The sequence below is a fragment of the Phoenix dactylifera genome, chromosome 17 (genome assembly GCF_009389715.1).
Source record: "Phoenix dactylifera cultivar Barhee BC4 chromosome 17, palm_55x_up_171113_PBpolish2nd_filt_p, whole genome shotgun sequence".
Classification (NCBI taxonomy): domain Eukaryota; kingdom Viridiplantae; phylum Streptophyta; class Magnoliopsida; order Arecales; family Arecaceae; genus Phoenix; species Phoenix dactylifera.
In genome coordinates this window covers 10,972,158-10,998,252 of record NC_052408.1, presented here as the reverse complement: position 1 = coordinate 10,998,252, position 26,095 = coordinate 10,972,158, and the positions used below count along the sequence as shown (strand labels likewise).

At 37.0% G+C, this 26,095-nt stretch overlaps 2 protein-coding genes across 10 annotated transcripts; both read left to right on the top strand.

Annotated features, from left to right (window-relative positions):
* Nucleotides 1-1,259: 1,259 nt before the first annotated feature.
* On the top strand, nt 1,260-18,860 carry LOC103721792 (polycomb group protein EMF2B-like). 9 transcript variants are annotated; one of them, XM_026810498.2, is made up of 23 exons: nt 1,260-1,434; nt 2,305-2,453; nt 4,744-4,900; nt 5,099-5,267; nt 5,424-5,479; nt 6,233-6,341; nt 6,446-6,605; nt 6,735-6,803; nt 7,424-7,560; nt 9,265-9,324; nt 9,400-9,518; nt 11,570-11,634; nt 13,511-13,563; nt 13,672-13,725; nt 13,812-13,871; nt 14,738-14,784; nt 14,899-15,092; nt 15,179-15,470; nt 15,639-15,690; nt 16,427-16,510; nt 16,799-16,878; nt 17,465-17,554; nt 18,548-18,860. In XM_026810498.2, exons 3-23 carry the CDS (start codon nt 4,809-4,811, stop codon nt 18,684-18,686), a joined length of 2,181 nt encoding a protein of 726 aa, XP_026666299.2. In that variant the 5' UTR covers nt 1,260-1,434; nt 2,305-2,453; nt 4,744-4,808; the 3' UTR covers nt 18,687-18,860. The 9 variants fall into 9 exon arrangements, with proteins under 9 accessions (XP_026666299.2, XP_008810364.2, XP_008810402.2 ...); XM_008812142.4 differs by lacking the exon at nt 2,305-2,453 and having other exon boundaries at nt 15,642-15,690; XM_008812180.4 differs by lacking the exon at nt 2,305-2,453 and having other exon boundaries at nt 18,591-18,860.
* Nucleotides 18,861-20,980: 2,120 nt separating this feature from the next.
* On the top strand, nt 20,981-25,752 carry LOC103721781 (60S ribosomal protein L14-1). The gene is made up of 5 exons (XM_008812122.4): nt 20,981-21,124; nt 21,261-21,362; nt 24,962-25,091; nt 25,174-25,286; nt 25,374-25,752. The coding sequence occupies exons 1-5, from the start codon at nt 21,122-21,124 to the stop codon at nt 25,428-25,430; spliced, it is 405 nt and encodes a 134-aa protein (XP_008810344.1). The 5' UTR covers nt 20,981-21,121; the 3' UTR covers nt 25,431-25,752.
* The last annotated feature ends 343 nt before the right edge of the window (nt 25,753-26,095 follow it).

Below are 26,095 nucleotides of genomic sequence, written 5' to 3'. Positions count from 1 at the left end.
ATCCTCTGAGAGGAGATTGGGTTATTTTTAGATGCTGTGAAATGGGAGGGCGTGGAGTTTGTCATCGAAGTCTTGATGCCAGCCGTGGGTTGGATGGCGCAGGTGGTTTAACGGGCCTTGGCGCGAAGCGCGGGAGTTGGATGGAGAAAAGCCGTTGGCGAGGACGAGTCAAACGGAGCTGGCCCTAATTGACCGAACTACCCGCCGCAAGCTGAGATAGCAACGGTTCTGCTCGGGGCCAAAATGGGAACAAGAAAAACATGATATCATCCCCCGCCGACCAGGTTATCTTAGGTCGTACCCCGGAATATCACAAGCTACAAACTCTGCTGAAATATGGGATTCTTGTTTAAAAGAAATCTGATATATATTGCCAAAAATGTGATGATATTCACATGATCGAATCCAGGGAGGGAGGGTATTACGTGGTCAACTTGGTGGAGCAATACTTGTTCACAAACAATGACTACAACGCATGAACCAAAATAACTCGACAGCTCCAAGATATCATGTATCTGTAGAAAGGGGAACTACTTGACTGGTTAACTACTGGGAAGTTAAATCTTGCTCATGGCTCGGCAGTTGGATACTTGTAAAATATAGTAGGATATCTGTTAGATTTTTTTTTTGTATGCGTACCCTTCTAAAAATTTCAATTTGAGTGAATACTCTATTAAAATTTATATTTACTTCTGTACCTTCATAAAATATTATTTTTGCATAAATATCTCTAATATAATGGTTCTTCTAACATCGGTAATAAAAATCATATTTATTTTAATTAAAAATAAAATAAAATTTTAAAATTATTTTTTTTGTCTCTATTGCGATCGCTTTATAAATTTTTTTTTTACATCAACTTATTAAGAATATTTTAGTCATTTTAATTTGAAATCGTTAATTTTTTAACGGCGTTAGATGGTACAACACATATGCAAAAACAAGAATAAAAAAAATAGAATAGCATAACAAATATTTTACTAAAGTATAAATATAAATATTAATTTAAAAAAAATATTTATGTCAAATTTGATATTTAGGGAGGTATTTATATAAAAAAATTTATATTTAGTCCTAACCAGCCCGGAGGGCGTGTCTGCAACTGGACCGGCTGCAGGCCCCTTCGCGTCAAAAGGCCCAGCCCGGGCTCAGCCCGTCAGAGATACCACTTTCGGACCGGGCAGCCAACTCGACCGCCTTTTAAGCTACTGTAGCTCGAGCGGAGGTTCCATCCGCTTAACCCACCCCCCCCCCCCCCCTCCCCCCTCCGGTCCCCTCCACCTGCCGTCCGCTCGGGAGAAAGAAGGAAGCCCAAGCCACCCGCCATCCCGACGGACGCGAGCCTCTTCCGTGCGACACGACGGCTCCGGCATCCTCGCCGGTGTCGTCTCCGCTGCCTTCCTCCCCTCGGGTGCCCCGAAGCCTCCGATATCGGTGAGTTCTGTCCTCTTCTCTCTCACCCATCTTTGCTCTTTCTTTTCTTGTTTTTCTTTTGTTTGTTATCGGCAGCTTATCTCCTCCTGCTCCAACCTCTTCTTCTTGGATCTTGTTTCTGAAAAGGTCATGCTGCCTGAATCCATGAAAGAAGGCTTTGATTAGGGTTGATCCCTAACCGTAACCCTAACCCTAATATGTTTCCAGCCAAACCTGCTGTTCTTTTTTTGGATCCTCGCAGTTCTCATTAGATAGAGGAATACTCGACAAAACACAATATATTCATCCAGTATATATGGCATTCGGTGCTATCTAGGTTGATAAATCGTGTAGCAGAATGCCAATAGTCTCCATTGTGATTCAAGAAAAAGACACAATCTCAGTAGCGAACACAAGAACGTAATTTTTGCTGCTAGCGTGGATATTCTATCTGTCCAGTCATTAATTACATAGCTTAGTTTTCACCAGTTAATGCAGCTTTTATTTCCTCCATTTGATTGCTAACGCTTAAAATTTAGGCGAGTCTTGGTGATACGCAGGCACACTAGCTCAGAAAAAAAATACAGAAGAAAATTTCTGAATTCCTCAAAATAACAAAATAAGAGAATAATGAAATAAAGCTAGTTATGTTAAAATAAGATTCTTTGTGATCCTTCCCGTGCCAAAACCACAATCTGCAACAGTTTTAGGTAGAAGATAGGCAGCCCGGAGCTTTCACCAACTAGGCTAAAAGATGATTCAAAACTAGGTACCAGTAAGAAGCCAAATGGAGCAGAGAGGATAAATCAATTTCTTGAATCACCATGCTCGGCTCATTTGAATACGAATATCATCTAAAACAATGTCCTTTTATTTTTTTATTGTTCTCAGGGTTGTCGCAGACAATTTTTCCCTAAAGAAGGAAACAATTTCGCCCCAAAGAAATCCAAAATCAAGGCATTTCTTAAATCAAAACAAAAAAGAGTGCAAGAGATAACCAAGAGCTACAAGTTGTCACCTTTCTCTCCTGAACCGATTGGGTAAGAGGGTCTCGAGAAAAGCTTACTTGCTTTCATGTCAGTCTCATTGACGTGCCCATATCCTCTCAGCACTCTGTCCGCCAAAGTCTACGTGCCCTTAATAAACGAGAGAAAGGGGAATCAAAAATAGGGTTGATTAGGTGGGGTTCAAATAAGGTGGGAATCAAAGTCTATTTACATTAGGTGGGAATCAAAGAAGCGAGAAGAGGTGCAAGTGTGTGTGCTTGTGCACATCGCCATTTACATTAGGTGGGGTTCAAATAAAAGAGAAACTATGTGTTGTGTTTTGGGTGTTTAGGGAGGGGGGCGCAAAGAATTTCTTCTCTTCAACACTACGAAGTGAAGAGGGGCAAGTAATGTCGGAAAACAATGTGAAGCATGGTTACCATAAGGGAAACGGGTAAGGAAGACATTGCAAGAGCCAAAAAGGAAATGAGAAGAAAGGATGCTATTTGGAAAGAAGAAAACTTGATCCAAAATAAGCAAGAACTTTAAGGAAAGTGCATGTGAAAAGTGTATAACAATCAATGGATAAATCATAAAGATACTACCTTTCATTGATTTAGTCTAATAAATAACCACAGATTTAACTTTATGGAGATTTATAAAGAGGAATGTCTTTTTTTGTTAGAATTAATTATTAACTATCTCTCTACTAGGAAACAAATAAATGGAGCAGTGGTTTTATCGATCTAATTGAAGAGAATCTTCAAACGTGTTTTCCTCTTTTGGTTAAGAGTTTGGGCCAAAGCGAGGTGCTGGAGCAGAGCATGGCTAATAGCAAAGGGCAATGGGGCTCCCCCCCCTCTCTTTTCCTCCATACAAATTGATGCCAAAGAAGAGAGTTCTTATCAACAACTTGCTCTCGTGATCATCTAAGATGTACTTTCCATTACCGCGTGCATTCCATAGAAATAGCATTTGCTTCTCTAATCGGTTTTCCTGGAAACTTGTTTTCTCATAAATATGGTGTGAAGTTGGGAAGGGCATTTTGCAAGGGTTGGAGGCAAGGTCTGCGGATCCGTCCTGAACCGTCTAGTTCGAGGCATCCCGGGCCATACTGGCGGCGGACCGGGACGGTTTCACTATTGAAATCGAGACACCTCTTGTCGTCGCCGGAGGGAAAGCAGAAGAAAAAAGAGGAGAAGAGAGAGAGAGAGAGAGCGAGGAAGGGAGGGAGAGGGAGAGGGAGAGGAAGGAAGAGAGGCCGGCCGGCGGAGGTTGGAGAGCCTCCACGTAGAGGAGGCGGAGGCCGGGGAGTTGCCGAGGTAGGTTTTTATTTTAAAAAATTAAGTAAAGTTGGCAATGGGTTTGCCAACTTTAACTTAAAAAAGGTAAAATTAAAAGGCCCCCTCCGGGTCTATGTTTCGAACGAAACTGGAGATCGGAGGCGGAGCTCTGCCTTTGCACGTAGGCTCCCCAGCCTCCGCCGACTGGCCTCTTTCTTCCTCCCTTTCTTGCTCCCTCTCTTCCCCACTCTCTCTCTTTTTCTCTCTCGTTCTCTCTCTCCCCCGTCTCTTCTACTGTGTTGGTACGGGCCCGGCACGATGTGGGCCCGTACCGACTCGTCCTGCCAGGCAACAGATACGGTGCCCGGTATTGGTTCTGCTGACGTTGGGTGGAAGCATATATTGAAGAAATGGTTTTTTCTCCTCTGTCATGCATGTAGGTGTGCTGCTGGTTCATGGATGATTGTTCTTTGTATTTAACATGGGAGTTCACATTGGAGAACATGTCCATGATCTTTATATTTAGCATGGGAGTTGTTGCCCAAATTGATGGTGTTGCAATACTTTCCCTTCATCTTTCATTATGTTCTTTAGTCATGGTCTTAATAGTGTATACATGCAATCTTTTTTACTCTTTGATCATATAATTAGTTTCTTATCCTTGTATGTCCTTTGTTCTTTATATTTTTGGTTTGATAGCTCAGTAGGATCTCATATTCACTGCAGAACTTGCTTCCTAACTTGCCATTCTGTCATTGATTCCAAAGCAAATAGTGATGTTCAACTTATGTACATTTTCCAGAGTTTAATATTTCTCTATCTTTGTTTTATAAGTAAAATTCTTATAAATTGTTGCATGCAGTTTGTTTTCTAAGGATTTTATTAGCTAGTATCAGTTGATACATGTTCTGTAAGCAAAAATGACCAGATCACCTTTTGTGTCGTTATTTCAAAATTACCTGTGTGTTTGCATTCTTATAAGCTCATACAAGGCATACTTTTTCTTATATATTGACAGAACGAAGTCATTTTCTAAACTGTACTATGGAAATTCTTTACAGAATCAGTAAAATACTACAGAGTAAGCTGCAGCTGGAACGAAGTAGGTGAATGTTGCCCTTGGTGGATGACCTATCAGCATACTTGGTCAAGTTTGGAGTTCTATGAAAATCTATATTTCGCCACTTTCCATCCAGAATGCCAGGCTTACCTTTGGCGGTTCGTGAAACCACGTAATTTTGCACTCTAAACACCATATCTGGTTGTTCAGCATTAACTTCAATAGTTTCTAAAAGCAATCTTGCCATCTAGGTCTGTTATTTTTGGTTACTTTCATTAAAATTTTATTTTCTAAGGCCTATGCTCTAACCAATGAAAGAATGAACTATCTTACATGTTGATTTTATTCATCTGCAGGAACATTGGCTGCAGTTGCAGCCATTCTAGGACTGCTGATCAGATGTGCCGCCAGCAGTCTCGGGTTCATTTGACCGCTGAAGAACAATTTGCAGCTGAAGAAAGCCTTTCGGTTTATTGTAAACCTGTTGAGCTTTACAATATTCTTCAACGACGCGCTATACAAAATGTATGTACGTTAACCATAGGGCTCTGGTATTGGTGTCTTGTCTTGTTTAAAAAAGTCCCTGTACCATCTGTCTGTTGCCATGGTCATGTGCAGAATGATTTCATTTTGAAAGAAAAAATTGTTTTAAAGTTCTAATAGTTATTGATTATGCTGCAGCCGTTGCTTCTTCAAAGATGTTTGCAATACAAGATAGAGGCAAAGCACAAACGGAGGTTTTTATTTTGTCATATAGTTTTTTGTATTTTTTAGATGTAAAGATATGTTTTTTCTCTTAAATCCTTGTTTCAATATTGATATCTTTTTTCCTTTAAATCCTTGGTTAATATTGCTTGCTTTATGGTATATGGTAAGTTATAGGAATCCTACCATCACACACAAATAGAAAAACACAGGCAACATCCAGGCTGAGTGGATTTTGGTTGGGCACCATTTTCATCATTTAATCAAATTGATTCCTAAAAAAAAAATAAATAAGAAATGCTACTTTTTGTAACTATCATCTATTTATTCATCTTATATTCCATTAAGTGTTTCCACCTGAATACTAAGTATGACTGGCTTTACGAGAATCAAGACTGTATAGTGTATACAAAAGTATAGTAATTTTGTCATACAAAAGAACTTTCTCAGTTTGTTTACCAAACACATGTTAAAGTGTCACAACACTTTAGGAATGTAGTTACCAAACAACAAACAACTTTTTATAAAAGCTCTACTTCAGAAAGCTCTACTTCCAATAGTCCTACTTCCAATAGTCCTACTTCCAAAAGGTCTACTGCTAACAGCTCCCCCAATCAGGGCCTAAGTGATACCATAATTCAGGATTTTGTGTTTTCTTGATATCCAAAGATTTTTTACTTAATGTGAATGTGCTAAAGGCTTAATGTGCCATATTTTGACTGATATAAATTTTTGATTTTTTTTAATAGGACAATTAGTAGATTAAATTTGCTTTGGTCATGTAGGATTCAAATAACTGTATCACTTTCCGGGAGCATGAATGCTGAGGGACAAAAACAAGATGGGTTACCTCTTTATGTGTTATTGGGAAGACCTGTTGCTGATGTTACAGAGGTAGAAAAGTTATCTAAATGTGGACAAACTTAGCTATCCTACAAGTCATTTGTTTTTATATCTTTATCGAATATTCACTTTCTCTTTTGATAAATGGCAAACAGCATTCTGCGGTATATCAACTTAGTCGAGCTTGTATGATAACCACCTTCAATGAATATGGGAAGAAAGATCAAGTAGAAGCCAGTTTTGTTATTCCTGAGATTAAGAAGCTAGCATCAGATGCTCGAGTTCGAAATCTCAACATTATCCTTGTCAGTAATGGTATGGACTTTGTATTTTATGCATGTACAGTTGATCAAATAGTCTCTGATTTCATTCTACGAATTTGTGTGATATTAGTTCTGTATTGTCTGTAAATGTATAGTATAACTCCATTTTAAATTCATCCAGGGGAACCAAAAGGTGCTTCTGGTGAAAATCATCTATCACTGAATCATGAGGAACTCACCTCTTTTCCAAGTAAGACAATATTAGTTGCAAAATTAGTTAGGGATGTGGTTTATTAATGTACAATCTATGCCATGAATATCGTTTTTGTTTACGAGACATTTATGCTGTTATAACAATTAATTTTATTAAAATCTCAGCTGGCAAATAACTAATATCATACACAATTCTTTTGGTAACCTGAAAACTTGGCAAATATTATTTTAAGTTTTAAATCACCATATTAAGTATTTGCCCCCAATATGCCACTATATTAGGCATCTTTTATGTGATTAAATTGTTAAATTTTGGCAAATATTTAACAATATCATGTTTAGTTTGTAGATTGAGGCATCAAGTCCTTAAACAGTCTGTCCTCCCTCCCCCCTCCTTCCTTTCTCTTCCCCCCTTCTCAAGTCTTCAAGTCCTTCATGGTTGTTAGACTTTGCCCCCGAAATAAAACTATCTTTAGGTTTGCAAATTTGTTAAATTGTTCTGCCCATACATGCAAGTCATGTCTTTATTTAGTATGTGATTGTTAACTAAATTGGTATTTCAGTATTTCCAGCAGAGACTAAGGATATCAAGTGAATTCTCCGAATTCCTGTAACTGATGCTACATTAGTTTTTCCTTTTCTTTTTTCTGCGAGCAGATATTGAAGGTCATTGTCTATGGGGAAAAATACCAATTGATTCACTTTGTTCATCATTGGAGAGGTGTGTGACGCTGAGTTTAGGACATAAGGCTGAGATGCTTTCGACTGTTAGTATGCACCCGTGCAGTTTGGAGGTATGTTATGCACAACTATGGTTAACATATTTGATATTAATCCTACTATTTTTAGTTTTGAAGGCTGTCAATAATTTGAATGCTGTTAGGGGGACAGGTTCATGGGACATCAGATGTGCCATCGCCTTTTCCATCAGCATGATGCTAGCTGGGTTTCCATAAATAATACCTATTGATGTTCTCGCTATTGTCATGCTGATGGAAATGGTATACTGTATCAGCTGTCCCATGGATTCTGTCCCATAAAGTAGTCCACCACGTATTTCTACATTTTTTTCTAGCAAGATTGTGAAGTTGATAGTGTTTATATAACACATCCATATTCATTATGTTAAATGTTAATAATGTACCATTCCTATTTCAATAGAGGTATTTCCTCATTTTATGCTTATGTCAAATTAACTGTTTAAGAAATAATGGCTCATATATTTATTAACTCCAGTAGAAGTATACACTTATATATGAATATGACAAATTAAGTGCTTAAAAATGATAGCTGTTTATAAATTTATTATTTTTAATATTTATGGGATGTCTGACATTTGCACATAGATGCTGCAAGGCTTCATGTGATATCCAGAGAAAAGAAAAAGGATTCCCTAATTGATCAGTGTGCTGAGGTGCAACTTGGTTATTTATCATAGTTTCCACATGGATTATATTTTTTTGATATGATCTATTCCTAGTGTTTTGAGGCTACATGCTGTGGCAATTAAATGATTTTCTATGTGAGGTCATCGACTACTTTTCCCTGGTACTGTGCACTTTCTGTAAAGGAATTTTGGGTGAGGCAGAACTGTTATTCCTTCTTTTATGAAAAAATAATATCCTGTTTGTCTTGTATTATTATCATCTGGAAGTAGTAAACCTTGTCGTTCATGTGACTTCTTACCATAAAATGCCAACATATACTTTATTAAAACTTTGGTTCTTGTTGTGGCTACTTGTGTATGTATGGAATCTTTCTTCGGTACTAATTTATTGGTATTGAGATCATTTACTATCTTCCAGGTAATAATTTTATATCAGATAAACATATTAGTCGACATTTGCTTTTCATGACAGTCTCAGATTTCTACTGCTGCATTCTTTGCTTTCATTTGAGTAATATGTCAAAAATTTCCTGGCGCAATTAGTATTATTTTGAACGGCACAGTGTCATGTCCACTGTGAACTAGTTTCATGGTATACACCTAGGGCCCTTTTATGCCTGATAATTAAGGGACTATACCTAAGTTGTCATGTGATATTTTGCCCAGGCTAATCAAATATATAATGCTTATTTGATGGCCCTGTCAGTTGGAACGCATATCTGGATATTTCCAGCATGTTGCAGCTTGACAAGTTTCATGCTTTGTAACCTGTCTTACACTATCAGAAGTTCCAAATTGGCCAAGCCACCATGTCGCGGCAAAGAAATTTTTTATTAATCATGTAATACCACTTTCATGTGTCTTTTTCTTGAATTTATTAGTGCATCATGTCAAACCAGTAGTACCTGGTTATGTATGGTCAAACAGAACTCATCCACATTTTGTTTGGGCAAAAGTATCAGAACATGGATCCACCTCAATTACTAGCAAAGATGCTAAGAATGATGTACTACATTTTATTTTTTCCCCACTATTTTCTTTCCTTCTATGGATTCTATATTTAGTCTGTTCCATTTTCTCATTACATGTATTGGCGTTGTCACTTTTGCAGCCTAAATTTTTGAACCAGAACAACTGCATGACCTTTTGTTCTCATAATGCGGATCCTATGGTGAGTTCATGCCTCTATATTACATATTCAACTTCTGTTGATCCTCAAATGATTGATGACTTTCTTTACTGAAAGAATTCATATCAAGTGCAAGTGAGTATATGTGCACAAGAGATTGGAGCAAGAGAGAGGTCTCCTTATAATTCTTACTCATACAATGATGTTCCAACATCATCATTACCTCATATTATCCGGTAACTAGATTTTTACTTACTATTCCATCTTTAAGTATTTAGCTTTTGTAAATTTTTCCTTTTCTTCAATGAATTGTAAATTTTTGATATTTTATTTTTTTGTGTAATTGGTAAATAAATCCTGTCACATATGTGTCTCTATGTAAATATGTGTGTGTATATTTATATCTTAATAGGTGATAATCTGTACTTAACTGGTGATTATGTTATCTCAATCAAGTTTAAATTCTTATGTGATGTTCATCATTCATCACGTGTCATATTTTAGTAGAAAAAAGATAAATGCCATCTGGATAATCTAAATGAAGTTCCTGAGACCATTGAATTCCTGTCTTCTGTCTTTAGGCTTAGTAAATGTATTCTAAAGTTAAGAGGGAAGGTCCTTTGGGCATTTTTAACAATCCGAGTTCTAGAAGGTGCTGTACATATGAAAGAGTAAGATTACCTTGTGAAGTCCTAGTTTCTAGTGTTATGGACCATTGACAAGCATCTGCGAGGAAGCAAAATAGTATAACACATGATATCCACATGCAAGTGGAAGGTAAGTGGAGATGTGGCACAAGGGTGATGGCTATGCTTAAATACGCAGGCACAATGCAGTAGTTGTCTATGGGTGATGATATCTTGATTACCTCTTTTTATTTATTTTTTTAATAATTCAAGAGAGGTAAGAGTGGGGTCATATTCACATATCCAATGTTTATTGTGGTTAATAGGACATATATTAAGAAACACTTAAAGTCAGCAAACAGTGAACATGGTCATTCACAATATGTAGTGGAAATGCACTGCGTTTGGATTTCAATTTCTTAGCTTTAGAAATTTAAAAAAACTGTGCCATCCTAATTCAGTTTTAATGGCAGGTTTCTTTCTAAATTTCCTCCGATAATTGGTTTTCAGGTTTCAGAGTCATGAGGCTTATATATGATTTTAAGTTTTGGCTTACATGTCAAGGTCCTTTTTGTTTTTTATGAATTTTAACCTCTCAATTATGAAGATTTGTCTGTCATGGGGGTTTTATGTATACATTAGTTTTGATATTAGAACAGAAAGCAATATCTTTTCAGGTTTTTATTTGCTAAAATTAGTCCTTGTTTGTCATTTGTCCAAGTCAAATACTACAGGAGGGCCTCATTCATCCGTTTTGGAAATATTTGTTGAAGTGGATTTTGATGATCATGGGACATGGGTGATCCCATGACAAAGTACATGGCAGAAGTGGTGGTGCTAGTGAAAATACTCTTACTGCCTTTTTCCTTAATTATCTTATGAAATAATAGGAGAGCCCTAAGGAGTAGAAAACTTGCTTAAGAATTGAAAGTTTATCTGACTTGTATTTGAAAACCTGGTTAGTGAGAAGGTGGAAAAAGACATGAACGAGCATTTGAATAAACTAGCGATGATATTACATTTGAAATTACAAGTAGTTGTATCCTAGTTGGGCATATATGAATGCAAAAAAATATAGGGTTCAGTAATGAATTCAAAATTTATTAAGGCCATAATCAAATTCTTCTTGATATCAGCTGTTGGATATTTAGGGAGAGTATTTTACACATAATTTTAAAGTGAGGAATTTATATGTGATCCTTTTTTCTTTGCTATAGTTGAAAATGAAACATGTGGTGAAGTGATGCTCAGGTAAATCAAAGTTTATTTGAGGTTTTATGGACTACGAAAAACTTCTAACATCTGATCTTTGAACAATAAACCTAATGGTCTTATATTAGTTTAAAAATTTTTGGGCCAAATGTGGATGTCGTTTGTTATTTGCTAAATGAAAACTAAACTGAACTATTTGATACACTTCTTCTATTAGTTAGATGAACTTTTTGTGAGTATCAGGTCTGGTTGCAAATTTGAGGCAATCAGATGTAATTAATAATCAATATATTAGTGTGAATACTTCTTTATTTGTCAATGTTAATTCTGATTCATTTCGTTATCCGATATTTGCCACTTTCAATGTTGTCTTTTTAATAGTTAGAATATTGTAAATATCAGATGCCCAGATTTATGCTGTTGCTAACCTGCCTGTTTCTGCTGTCCAGATTGAGAACGGGAAATGTCCTCTTTAACTATAGATACTACAACAACACACTGCAAAAAACAGAAGGTCTCTCTCTCTCTCTCTCTGCATGTGAGCTTCCATTCTTGCATTTGCTTCATCTGTATGTGAGACCTAATTCCATCTCTCTGTGTGAGTGCATGTGCACGCGCTTCAACTGTATGTGATATAGTTGTTTTTTTTCAGAACTCAATGTTACAGCAGGAATTTTTGTTATGGAACTTTGGGACCTTCCATTGAAGGAGGGGGTAGTTTGTTCAAAATCCAACACATATAGTGTTTTGATGTTACGCATCCCAGTAATGAAGTAACACACCTCAAGGATAAATTTTATTTGGTATAAAAAGAATGAGGGAGGCGCGCACGCAGGGGGGGGGGGTTTGGAGAAATGATGTTATATTTTGTGGAGAGAAGATGGAAACGGAAAGAGATGCACTAATTCTTTTTAAGTTTCACCTAGCAAACAAGGAAGATGAGGTTTACCTCCTCAAATTAGAACATAAAAACAAAGGAAATGTTAAGTTTTAGTAATTTAGATCGATCTAGTTTGTCAGAATACATTTTTAGAGCTCATTCGATTTCTCAATTAGAAGAAATCTTTCCAGTTTGGTACATTTTGTTCGGTGAGCTGCCAGATTTATAAAAAGGTTGTATGATAAGGGGAACATAGGTTCCCAATGCCAGCAAAAGGTTACATGCTTATTACTATTTTCCGTTTAGTATGTGGTGTGCCCGTGGAATATATTTCTTATTCTGCTTAGGACCTGTTTGGCTGCCTATAAGTGAAAATTCATGCCCATTTTGGGCATATTGTTAACTCTGAAGTGAAGCTGAACTGAGTTCCCGCCTGGGACAATTTAAGGGAGAAAAGGCCTAAAGTGGCTTTGACCCAGGGGAGCTGAGGCCTCTTCGTGAAGTGGCCTTTCACTTGGCCTACATACACCAAGCCAATCAGGCCATTACTTGTGTTGCAAAAGGCAGTTATGGGCTTGTTTTTGTTACTTGGAATTTTTGGGTTATGCTGCAATTGATGCATTTATCATGTTAACTAGCATCTTCTTTCTCTTTTACTCTGCTAAGGAGTTACTTGCCTAGCTAAATGAAAATCCTGCCCTTGTTATCATCCCCTCACCCTGACCCTTAAGTACATTATTTTGGTGTTACCATAATAAAAATGGTTATTAAAGTCAAGTGTTGACCTTCTTAGTCCAATCTTTTGCCTTACTGATTACTAGGTATGCTTAACCATGTTTTTAAATGGAGTAATTCAATATTGTGCTAGTATGTTGACTCAGTTGTCTAAATTATTCAGGTAATGGCACAATGCCAAATACATAGGCTGCAACTCAATGATGCATCAGCTAAATATTTTGATTGATGGAAGTACTCAAAAAATAATAATTGTCATGCTTCTTAGCCACATCCAGAAGCACCACATTTTCGCTTTTTCTCTTAGGTTACTTGGATCTATTCTTCAAGTGATGCATGGTGGACAGTTGAACTAGCCAAAGCCATGAGAAATCCAATAACACCATCAAGCTCATAAAATCATACCTATTGATACATAGACTATGATACCTAATTGATAAAATAGAATATGATACTATTTGCACTTTAGATATTAATTAAAGAATTCATTACCAAATTAGATTGTCGAACATGCTTGGAGTTTTCCTCCATGTATCCTAGCTAGCCTCTTTTTCATTCATAAGTTCTAAGGTCTGAAATGATGCTGACTTGAGGTGATGAGTGGTCTTATGTCCAGAAACCTTAGTTGATCACATCTCATGCAATATATCTGCTTGTGTAATTTTACTTAAGCCAAACCTATATTAGAGTTTCATGTTATAAACATTTATGTTAGGTGGGAAGCATCACTCCTAGGTAATTTCTAGTTCTCACCAATCCATTTTCTTATAAACAGTAACTGAAGACTTCTCCTGTCCATTTTGCCTGGTGCGATGCGCAAGCTTTAAGGTGATATTTTGCTCTTGCCTGTTCATTTTTCTTTCTTCATGACTTTAGTTCTCTATTGATTCGTATTTTTCTAGATCTCTCTGATATGTTTAATTTGCTGTTTTATAGGGTTTAAGATATCACTTGACTTCCTCACATGACCTATTCAATTTTGAGTTCTGGGTAGGTAAACTTCTGAGATTGTCAGTCATATTTCATCAAATCACCTGTTGAGCATTGAACTAAACATGTTGCTGACTTAAGTGCAGGTAACTGAAGAGTACCAAGCTGTGCATGTCTCTGTGAGGACTGACATATGGGGATCTGAGGTTAGTACTCTGTCATTGTTGAAATTTATTGCTTAAATAATATTTATGTGGATTCTAAGTTGTAGACTGGTGTTTGAACTAGAGTAGTTCTATATAATAGTTTGCATGTTAATAGTTAGTTGGCATATTTCTAGCTGTTTTTAGGATATATTACAAGAAGTGGATACAAAAGCAGGCCTTAGGCAATGGTAAGGTTGCTCCATTGTAAGACGGGTATCCCGATTTGAAACACGGAAGCAGCCTCTCTGCATGCAAAGTTGAGGTTGTGTAATCCAAACCTCCCTAGACACTGCAGTAGTGGGATCCTCATGCACTGGGATATCCTTTTTTTTATTTTACAAGAAGTGGTCATATATTCTATTTGTTGTAATTTTCATATTTTTTGAGCCAACTTTACATGGATGCTTTTGGTACTACTGAATTCTGATGCAAAAATTGTGAAAAAAGGCTCTTCCAGTAGATAACAAAGGAACAAAAGGGAAAAAAAGAAAGAAAAACTCATTCTGTTATTATACTATGTTGAGAACATCCATGAATTAAATGAGTTGCAAAACACATCTCATGTCTCTTTAACAAAGAAAACTCGTGCTATCACCTAGTTCTTGAAGAAGGTAGCATCTAAACAGGAATACTCTCTTGAATATTTGCATATTTTTCTTTCCTAAGCTGTTATTAAGAGGCATTAACTCTTGAGTCTTGAGCATTAAACAGTTACATATATCCATTGATGCTTTAATTAGATAATTCTGAAAGGATGTGCAATTATCACCTGCTTTGGAAAGGTCATATACTCATATGGTTAAAGAGCCTTCTGATATCAATTCTCGATTTCAGGTCTTTTACTATCTAAAATCATATATTTGCAGGTTGTATCTGATGGAGTGGATCCAAGGTTGCAAACCTTTTTTTACTGGTAATCTTTCTGCACATCATTTTAATTCTTGCTGAAGCTTTGGAGCAGATCTTTCTTTGCACGGATAAAATTCAATGAATTTCTTTTAACTAAACATATGAATCTTATTGCTAGCTCAAAGTTTAAGAGGCATATAAGATCAAAAAATCTTGTTCAGAGTGCATGTCATGTGCATCCACATGTTTTGGAGTCGCAATCACCAGAAGCAGCCCAAGAAGGTTCTCATGAAGATTATCTGCAGAAAGAAAATGGCACATGTTCCTCTTACAGGCTCCTTGCCTACCCAACAGATGCTGCACTTCTGAATGGTTATAATGATATGCATCTCATTTATTATCCAGATATGCATTTAGTTATTTCTCACTCATAGGCTGAATATTTATTTATGAACCAGATAATGGCTCTTACAAAGAAGAAAAGCTTCAGAAACTATCATTCAGTGAAACCCATTTGATGTCTGCAAGGCATAAATCTGAAAGCTTTGGTTCCGAGAATCATTATGCTGCAGAGTGTATAGAACCTGGCTCATCTAGCCCTGATACTATAGGCATTTGCGCTGCTTCAGCTCAAGCTTCTATCAGTAATGATTGTGCTCAGCGTGGATCTGGAAGCAATCTTGCACCTCCAACTGTGTTGCAATTTGCGAAGACCCGGAAATTATCTGTTGAACGAACTGATCCCAGAAAGTGGGTTTCTAATCCTTGCATATTGTGCATACTTAAGAAACTGTTTTAGTAGTCCCTATATGATATGCAATACTGGCCTTTAGTTTGATATTTTAGTTCTCGACAACCTTACATCAATACTAGCTAAATTGTTATTTGTTTTTACTATTTTTTCATGGTCTTCTTCAGCAGCCAAGCACTGCTACAAAAACGCCAGTTTTTTCACTCTCACAGAGCTCAGGTGATGCATAGCTCTTTTCTTTTGATCACTTCATCAACTCGTACTGAAAATTCTTTATTTGCCTTATTAGCGTGCTCTCTGTGTTTCTAGATTTAAGCTGATATTTTATCTCTTATCAGTTGATACTGGTTTCCTGCATCAGTTTGAGAACTTAATGCTTCACCTTGTCAAGGTTCCAAAAGCAGCTGCAGTATGTAGACGGCCAGGGCACTGCATAGTGCCTAAGTGGTGTGCAGCTGTTTTAGGCAGGCATCCATGCGGTCCATATTTAAAATACTAAAAGATAAATCCACAATAATAGATAAAAAATAGAATATCTTTAAATAGTTCTACATCAGTAATTATGCAGCCTTTTTTGTAGGTCCATGTACTTCATTGACATCAGAATGCTATAATTTTGCTTCTTTGTGGGCTTTGTGTATATGCCTATTAAAATTGTTTCACTTTATATATTTGACTTGCATCAATTTCCTTCTCAAGCTTATACTGTTCATGCATGTGACTTCTGCTTTAACTTTGATATTCATCTTATATACACTGTCATTTGAAGCATTTTCATTTGTTAATATGGTTAAATTTGTAGCTGAGACATTATGGAATTGAGCTCTCTTTTCTTAACTAAACTTATTTAAGTTTATTATTATTTTTCTTTTCAACATTTTGCTGTTACATTTATTTTTATGAAAAAATCGTTCTTTTTAATTTCTTAGACATGATATGTTTATTATGTTTAAAGCCAATGGTGGCGGAGCAAGTAATTTCAGATCGGGACAGTGAGGATGAAGTTGATGATGCCATTGCTGATTTTGAAGATAGAAGGGTAAGATCCGGTGATTATGCTGTATTGCTCATTTCTGTCTTCTTTAATTAGAATTTTATTAGAGTCAGAGTAGGATAGCTACATTATCCTGCGTGTCTGGAAGGTCCAAGTCAATCATCTATAAGATATCGTTTTGGCTTGGTTTAGAACTCCTATTCTTTCATTTAAAACTGGCTGCATGTAATGTGCACCTTTGTGGTTATCAAATTCAGTGATCTGGTGTTTTATTATTCTTACAACATAAAGTGGAAATATTTTGTTTATCATGATGACCATAACATGATGCAGATGCTTGATGATTTTGTGGATGTGACAAAGGACGAGAAGCAAATTATGCATATGTGGAATTCATTTGTCAGGAAACAAAGGTTAAGCTTTATCTGGTTCAAATTCCATTAGTTCTCTTTGCATTAATCTAGCTTTGGTAATTCAAGTCTAAGGATTAATCTCAATCCTAGCTGTGTTTTTGTTAATTTTATGGTTTCCGTTATCCTGGTTGCCCAATCATCACATTTTGAACACAATTATACATTTACACTGCTCAATGTTATCGAATTGAGGATTAAGTGAATCATGAAGTAATGTCAAGAATTTTTGAAATGTCACATAACCATAGCAGGTGATGCGCCAATTGAAAATATTTGGATGCCATAAAAAGGTATTCTGGTATGAAATAACTGGAATAAATATCATATTCAGTAACTTCATTTTGTTCAGATATAATCTCCAATGTCACACAATGAGTCCATGCACCCTATCCCCTCTACGCTTTCCCTCCTTCCATCGTACGCTCCTTTCTTTTGAGATGATCACCAAAAAATGATTACCTTGGACGGTTGAGCAATAACCAATTCGTCTATTCTTTGCAGCTTAGCTTGAGTTGGAATTTGGTGGTTAATAGCTGACATCTGTAAACTTTGGTCCTCATAAAAAATATGATCATTTTCTTTACAGGGTGCTAGCAGATGGGCACATTCCTTGGGCATGTCAAGCGTTCTCCCGGCTTCATGGACAAGTACTTGTGCGGTCTCCTGCTTTGCTATGGTAGGTCTCTGTTGTACCATGGTTTCCATGCAGATTTACATGCATATGCTTGTTCATTGCACCTCTTTTTTCTGGTTTTCTTTTTTCTTCATTTGCTATAATGTATGCTGCCGAATGTTTTAGCATCCCTAGACATGCAGCTTTATCTTTATGCTTGAAATTGTATTAACAACTTTTCTGCTGTCCATATACGGATGCATCTCTTACCCAAATTGCATTCGTGCATTGTGAGTCGCAACTTCTGAACCAGCTAATTCATCAAGGTTCTTTTAAAAAAGGACTTGTCCTCCTACTACAATATTTTAATTACTATTCCTGCATGTAATAAACACCGGCAGATAGCCTTCACCAATAAACTCATTGATGTGTTTATGGTGGTTCTCTTTTTCCTGTTTTAAGTTGATCCATCAAGTTATTATGTTCATTAACAAAAACCTGTATCGACAATCTTTTGTTGCATGAGCAGGTGCTGGAGGCTATTTATGATTAAACTTTGGAATCATAGTCTTCTAGATGCGCAAACCATGAACAATTGTAATTTAATTCTTGAAAGATCTCAGAATGAGAGCTCGAATCCCAAGCAAAGCTGAGAATTTTGAGATTCACTCATTAGATTGGTCATTCCTGCAACTGAAGCCACCTGATTTGCTAATCCCATTCCCCTTCCATTTTTGGGGGATCTTTTTTATGTTTTTTTTTTTTTTAAATATAATTTAAGGAGTGGGTTATCATTGTTTTAGAGGGGGGGTTCATAGTTTTCATTTATAGGGGGTATTAAGAAAAGGATGGGGAGGAAGCCGCCTTCGCAGCGGATGTACTGCTGTGTCACAGATCATTTTACATGAATATTGACATTTTTTAGAACTTAAAAGTGAGATAGTCATTCATATTTTTAGCATCAAGTGATTTGCCTTCTCCAATGCTCTTTATTTTTTGGAAAAAGAAGAAAGATTAACTAATTAATCAAAAGACAACTTAATATTTGTACTGCAGTGTCGCATGTCGATTATCCACCTCACTTGCTCCCATTGTCAAGACAACTTGCCAGGGTAGACTGGAATCCAAATTAACCAAGTCATTAATACGTGGAGGCATTTCATCAGAAGGTTCTCTCTTTACTTGCTTCAGATGATGTCGTGCTGGTTGGAGTTATATCGGGAAGCCACTTTATCTGATATTGAGAACGTCTTGGAGGATTGTGTTGTTGCTTCATTTGAATGGATGAATATTATGTATCCATCTGCACATATTTATCATTCTTTTCATTTCTTTATAAAATAGTTGGAAGGCGTGCAATGTTATGACATGATATTGTTGGGCAGTACGGACGGTACATGATTAGCTACGATAGAAATGAGTGAGCGATTGTGGAGAAGAATGCCCGTAAACTTAAAAGGATGGAGTACGTACGAATTGGGTATACTAGGGCTGTAAAAGTTGCACACGGCCTCTTACAAAGTTGAGTACAATCGATTTTGGAATTTGCCCTTCTTTTTTAGAAGAGTTGCGTACAGTCTCAACTGAAAATAAAATTAAGCAATTAATCTATAAGCATTGGGCATTCGTCAAAGGTGTATATAGGATATTATAATTTGATGCAGCATCCATATGTTCTTGTAAGATCAACAATTAATTAGATTTTTTTATACAAAATTCACTTAATTAAAACAAGAGTAGTTTCATAAGAGATAAAATAACCTAAATTATTAAGATTTTTACATTGCTATCATATCCTTGCAAATATTATGTATTATATATTTGCTTTTAAAAAGTCACCATACATATTTATATCATCTTGTTTTTGTGACATTGCTCCTTTTGATTTACATTTTGGCTGAAAATATAAATAAATAACTATTTTTAAGTATAAAATAAACTTTATTACTCTTTGCATTAATATCTTTGAATATTTAGCAAAACATAACTCTTTGTAGTATAAACTGTATGCTAAATTTTTCTAGTGATATTAATGAAAGGGGTACTAGTATCATTTCATATGTAAGATAGTAATTCATTAACCCTACCAATCAAAATTGTGGCAGGAGGAGGAGCATCACTGTTAATGGAGGATGCTTTGAGAGGTAAATAATGGTGTTTAGAAAGTAAATATGTAATAAAACTGTATTTGAAGGATATATATGTGAAAATTTTAATTTTCATTATATCATATATATATATATATATTATCATGTTTTTTTTTTTTCCTTTTTTGTTGGTAGTTCTGGGACAAGAGCCACTTTATATCGAATTGTACTAGATTCCCCAGGCACCAGCATTTACATATAAAGCGAATCAGGTGGCAAGATTCCAGTCCAAACATCTGGCAGGCTGAAGAGTTGGCAACCGGGTTGACAAGATAGTCGTTGGCTTGGTTCGCCTCCTGGAGGTCTGGTGACTAGCTGGGTGTGATGTGAGCTTTTTAATTTCTCAATGAGAAGGGTGCGGTCCATGAAAGCAGTGATGCAAAGCCCCCTTCAATCCAAATTGCCGTGGCTTGTAGCATGAAATGGGCTTTCCTCAACCCCTCAACAGCAGTCAGCAGCCCGGAGCTCTGCTACTGGAATAGAGGTCGCATGGATCAGCAGTGACCATGCAACAAGTATCCGGTCGCTGCGATCTCATAACAATATCGAAATTAAATCTTTGGGGGATCCGCCAATCCCAAGAGGGCGAGATTGTGGGAGAGACGCCGTCCAGCCGCGGCAGGGAGACCCCAGAGTCCGAATGATAAGCTAGCGTGCGGGCTTTGAGCAGAAGAGTTCCATGCCATATACCATGATGTCCAATTTTTCTGAGAGGGGAGAATCATCCATCCAAAGAATACCATTCCACGAAGGACTTGTTTGGTTTGCAGAAAAAAGAGAAAAAATGTGGGGCCAATGAGAAAATAGTGAGATATTTCATATTTGGTTGGGGATTTTAAAAAAGATAGGCTTTCACATTTTATTAGAAGAAAAATCCGGTAAAATCCAATACCCATTCGCTGGATATTGGGATAATTTTCTTTCAAAAATATCTCTAAGTATTTAGGTAGAATGGAGTAAGATATTTTTCTTTATTAAAAATATGATAGATAGTTTATATTTTTTTAAAAAAAATAAATACGCAATCAAACATAAGTTATTCTAGAATGTGTTTTTTTTAATAACTAAATACAAAAATTATTTTTTAATCCATCATACATCCAAGTATCAATATATGTATATTAAAATTATTTTAATATCAATAATTTTAGAACTTGTTTGATACGCAAAAAAAAAAAAATTACAAAGCAGAATAAGCAGACAAATGCTTCATGATGTTCAATGGACGGTCCCGATCAGTAGATCTTGATCTCTCTCCCTGGTGGTAATTTGTTGTTTCTGAGTGAAACGAGGCATTTTTAACACGTGTTGCAGGCTTGCAGCATCAAATAGCGTGCCTCAGAAGTTAGACCCGACGGTCAGCGAAGAGCAATAAAACCCCTCGCGGCGACCCGAGGCCAGGGCTTTACCACGAGAGATACCCTAACCTAACCCTAGCTCCCCTCTCCCTCTCTCTTACGCCCTCTCGCCGCCGTTCTCAACCATGGTGATAGAATTGATCCTTTCCCTCTTCGATTCATTGACTCCTTCGTCTAGTTGTTGATTTCATTTCTTGTTGTGTCTTTACTTGGGTAGGGCTTTTATTTGATTCGTTTATCTTGTTTTTTTTTGGGATCTGATAGCCGTTCAAGCGATACGTGGAGATCGGGAGGGTTGCCCTCGTGAACTACGGGAAGGATTACGGGAGGCTCGTCGTCATCGTCGACGTTGTCGACCAGAACCGAGTATGTATTTGATCTGTTTCTCAATCCATTTTCTTTGAAAGAAAGTTTCTATTTTTATGAAGATGAGAAAATTTCTATTTTGTATTTTCTTTGGGTTTGAGAAGCAAAAGCCTAAAGTTTTGAGCCTTCTTTAGTTTTTCCGGAACACTCTTTGTTTGTCTATAGTTTCATTACCACTCCGGCGATGCATGGTGTGTTTATTTCCGTGGGCTTGGACGAAAACTGGGGCTTATTAGCTCAGTAGGAGGATCTCTTAATTATTTTTTATTATTTTTGAGTGGATCATTTTGCTCCAATTGTTATTCTTGTTTAGAAATACACTCCAATCTCTTGTAGAAGAGATGGTTCCGCAATATGCTATCTCAACTTGTTTCATTTCCGTTTTTCTGTTCCTGTCTCCATAGAAATTGGCTGAATATTCTTACTATCTATTGGCAATGGAAAATCATTTTTGGACGGGACTTCATTCAGTTGGTTGGATCCAAAATTTTTGTGATTTTTTGGCACCTTGTTTGCATCTAGCTTGAATATGGATAACAAACATTGGTATACACTTGACAAGCGAATTGGAAATCTGGAATGCATAGGTCGGGATACGGAGTTGACTCACAATATTGAAATTTAGTGTCTGTTTCTTTTAATTTTTCTTTTCTATTTTCAAAAACAAAATTGTAGAAACTGAGATAAAAAACATGTTTGGTACTATTATTTTTATTTCGTATTTTAAAGTAATTTTAATTATTTCTAAAAAAATTGAAAGAAGTCTTGCTTTCAAATATTTTCAAAAACAGAAAATTCATATCTTTTACCGCTACGGCCTCCACCACCATCATCGTTGTCTCTGACACCACTATGGCCGCCGCCATCATTGTCGCTGTTGTTTCCATTGTCGTCACCTTCACTACATTGCTAGTGCTTTCACCACAATCATTGTTACCACCACAGTCATAGCCATCGCCATCTCTACTACTTCATCGCTTCTATCATCGCTCCCTTTGTTATATTGTTGGTGCTCTCACCACCACCGCTATGGTCGCCAACAGCACAACTATTGTCATCACCTCCGTCATATCACCTTTGCTATTGTCGAAACCTTTGCTATACCGCCACTAGATTTGCCACCAACAAAACTGCCACCTCCGTCGCTTTCACAGCAACTGCCACCATCTCCATATTGATTTTTAAAAGTAATTCATTATACCAAAGATGTTTTAATTTATATAAAATAGGAAAAACAGAAAATAGAATATCTATTTTTTCTGTTTTTTGAAAATAAAAAAATAAAAATGATGTTAACATTGTTTTCTTCTTCTTCTTTTTTTGTCCTCTTTAGGTTTTTTCAGTGCATTCTAGATAAATAGACATGAAATAACTATTTAGGTTGAGATACGTTTGTAGTGTTTGTAAGCTATACCAACTCAATGGAATCATCTTTACTTTGATGTGAAAAACTGCAGGAAAATATTTCTTAGTAATAGAACTTATGAATAGTAATTTAGGTTGGATTATTAAACATGACCATATTAGACTTTTTTTTCTTGTGACAAGGATTAAAGATGAAATATCAACTAATTTATTTTTTTAGTATTATAAAATTCAGGTTCTTGCAATCCTTTACATTACTCATTTTTGGCTTTATTAATAAGTTCTGCTGAACCGGCCGGTTCAGCGCGTCCCGATGCCGGCCCCAACCGGTACGGTTCGGCTGTGAAAAACGATTCCGACCCTATAGGAGCCGGAATTGGCCATTTTCTGTTACGTACCAGTGCGAATTAGGTCGGTTCGCACCGGCCCAAGCACAGCTTCCTGCACTCCCGCGTGGGCCATTTAATAACACTCTGTGGAATTTAACGCGTCCGCGCGCAGACGCACAAGCAAGAAATCGTGCACCTAGCTCGTGCTTGCGTGCGATTCCCCATGCAGGAACTGCGGCCGTGGCCGGTTACCCAGCAGGGAATCGCGCCCGTGTTCCCCTGAGCAGGGTAGCGTGCTGACGCGGGCTGGCAGCCCGCGTGGGCTAATTAATGCTACTCTGTGGCAACACGTCCGTGGGTGGATGCGTTTTTTTTTCGCGTCTGCGCGTCGCGTTTGTGCGCGCGTCTGCTTTGTTGGCTGGTTCGGTACCGGTTCCAACCGGTACCGAATTGGGGCCCACGGGTATGTCGGTACAGTCGGTTTGGCGGGCCTTGTCGACAGCTAATCGAAGTATGAGTGTTCTTCTTCAGTAAACTAAAAATAATTTTTTTCTGGATTGGAACAATAATCTAAGTTAATTTTGGTATTTTATATCATCTGATGCAATTGGAAATCATTGCAGGATCAGATTTATACTTTGTATGCGGATGATCTTTCTTGTCTACTCTGAATGCAATGGCCAACTCTGTGCATCTTCATGATCAGATGCAATTGGAAACTATTGCACGATCAGATGCATACTTTGTATGCAGATGGTCTTTCTTATCTACTCGGTTTGCATTGGCCAACTCTGTGCATCTTCATGACCTCTGAATTCTGATCCTGATGCTTTTTAACTTTGTCAAAATGGATTGACATTCTAATGATATAATCAGCTTCTATGTTAATGTTTTTCCCTGAAGTAGATAAATAGAGGCAAATTTGATGTCACACCTTTATTCTACCTATATTTGAACCAGCTGCTTGCTATTTGAAATACATTTTTAATCTGCCTGTGCTTTACTCTTGAATATGAATGAGTTTTTCCTCTGCTGCATTGAAGGTTTACTTTGAAAAGCATGGAGCAGACACCAAATTGGATATTATCTTTCTTTTCTTTTCTCTTTTTAATTAAGACAAATGGAACTTATCAGGAAAGACCATAGAAGAACAGTGTGTTCAGAAATTGATTACATTACAGGAAGGTTGACTTGCCAGCAAATATTGGTGAAGGTTCCTTTGTATCCTTTGTTTTTAACAGAATATTCGTAACTATTGATGATGCATTGTAAAAGGAAAGAACTAGTTACAACTACATGAATTGTAGACCATGTACCTTCCACACGAAATGCATATTCCAATTCTAGAAGTGGCATTAGTCATTTTACGTTATACCGTATCTTCTATTGATATTGACAAATTTAAAAGTCTTTTTTGAGTTGTAATTTGAAAGAATTTAAACCTCATATCTCAGAACGGTGGATAATGTAAAGTGTAACTAGTAGTCCAACTTCCTTAAATGTCTTCTTTGGTATCCCACTGCTGTACTGCAACATGATTATGATTTTGTTGTTCTATTTCCATTTTTAATTTCTATTGACTGACTTTTCCTATGTACTGTTATAAATTGGGTAAGTTTTGTATTTATATATTCTCCGACTTTAGATATCTCGTCTAGTCTGAAATGTTGATAATTACAGAAATTCTTTTCGTATTTGGAAATAATGGATTGGTGGTTGGGGAATAAATCTTTCATTTTCTTTTTATATACTTGAGGTAAAAAAAAATAAAAAATAGTAACATGTCTACCTGGACTTGAACAATTCTTCCCCAATATCTGATGACCTTCCTTCAGAGTTCTAGACAAGAGATCATAATTTTTTGATGGGTGTTGTTTGTGGTTGTCATTTGAAAACTTTTATCAGGCTCTGGTCGATGCCCCTGATATGGTGCGAGGGCAAATGAATTTTAAGAGGCTTTCCTTGACTGATATTAAGATCGACATTCCTAGACTTCCTAAGAAGAAGTCTCTAATTGCTGCCATGGAAGCTGCAGGTATGATTCAAACTCTCTTTCTGTAACCTCCAAAGGAGACATCCTCTTTCTTTGGTTCATCCAATAGATTATTTAATGGCAGATGTGAAGAACAAATGGGAGAATAGTTCATGGGGAAGGAAATTGATTGTTCAGAAGAGAAGAGCCGCCTTGAATGATTTTGACAGGTTCAAGGTCATGTTGGCAAGGATCAAGGTTGGATTTTCGTTTGTTTCATCCTTTCTCCTCAAATCATATCATTTGATTCCCGTTTTCCTAATGCTCCAATCTTCACTTTTTCAGAGAGGTGGTGCTATCCAGCAGGAGTTCGCAAAACTGAAGAAGCAGAATGCATCCTGAGGTCTGATGGCATGGTTCGCTGGTTTTTTTACATCGCTTGTGATGCATCCCTGTTCGATCTTACTTTTAGTTCTTGTTCAAAAGCCAGAACTTGGGGGATCTTTTAGTAGAGATCTTATCGGAGATTTTGCCTAGATATTTACATTTTTTTTTTATGTTTTTGTTTTAATGCCAAGTTTGTTCTTTAATCGCTGAATGTTGCAGGTAGCTAATTATTCTGTTTTCAATTTGACGAATTTCCATGCTTTTGAACCGTCAATCTAAACGGAGTATTGTAAGAGCTAATACGATGGACAGGAAGGTGCAGATTGCCCTTTTGTTCTGATGAATCTCCTTTGAATGCGGGTTCACGGTGTTGCTTAGCTTGGCCCCTTAAGCTAATGAGAATTGCTCGTCTGTGTGGGATTCAGAGGTCTGGAGTTTTGCGTAAAATGGTACGATGCAAATAGAGGCCTAATTTTAGTTGGAAACGTACGCTCAAAATGAGTAATGTATGCAATGGGGCCTCAATCTGGTATCTGAGGATGAAAAGGTCCTTCGTTATTAAGAGGTCATATGACTTGGGGATCGCTGTCGGCCGGCGTCCCACGTCAGCACCAGGCACGGCGGGTCTCTGGCTTAAACATCAATCTTCCCATGAGACGGGGCCCTGAAACCATTTGGTG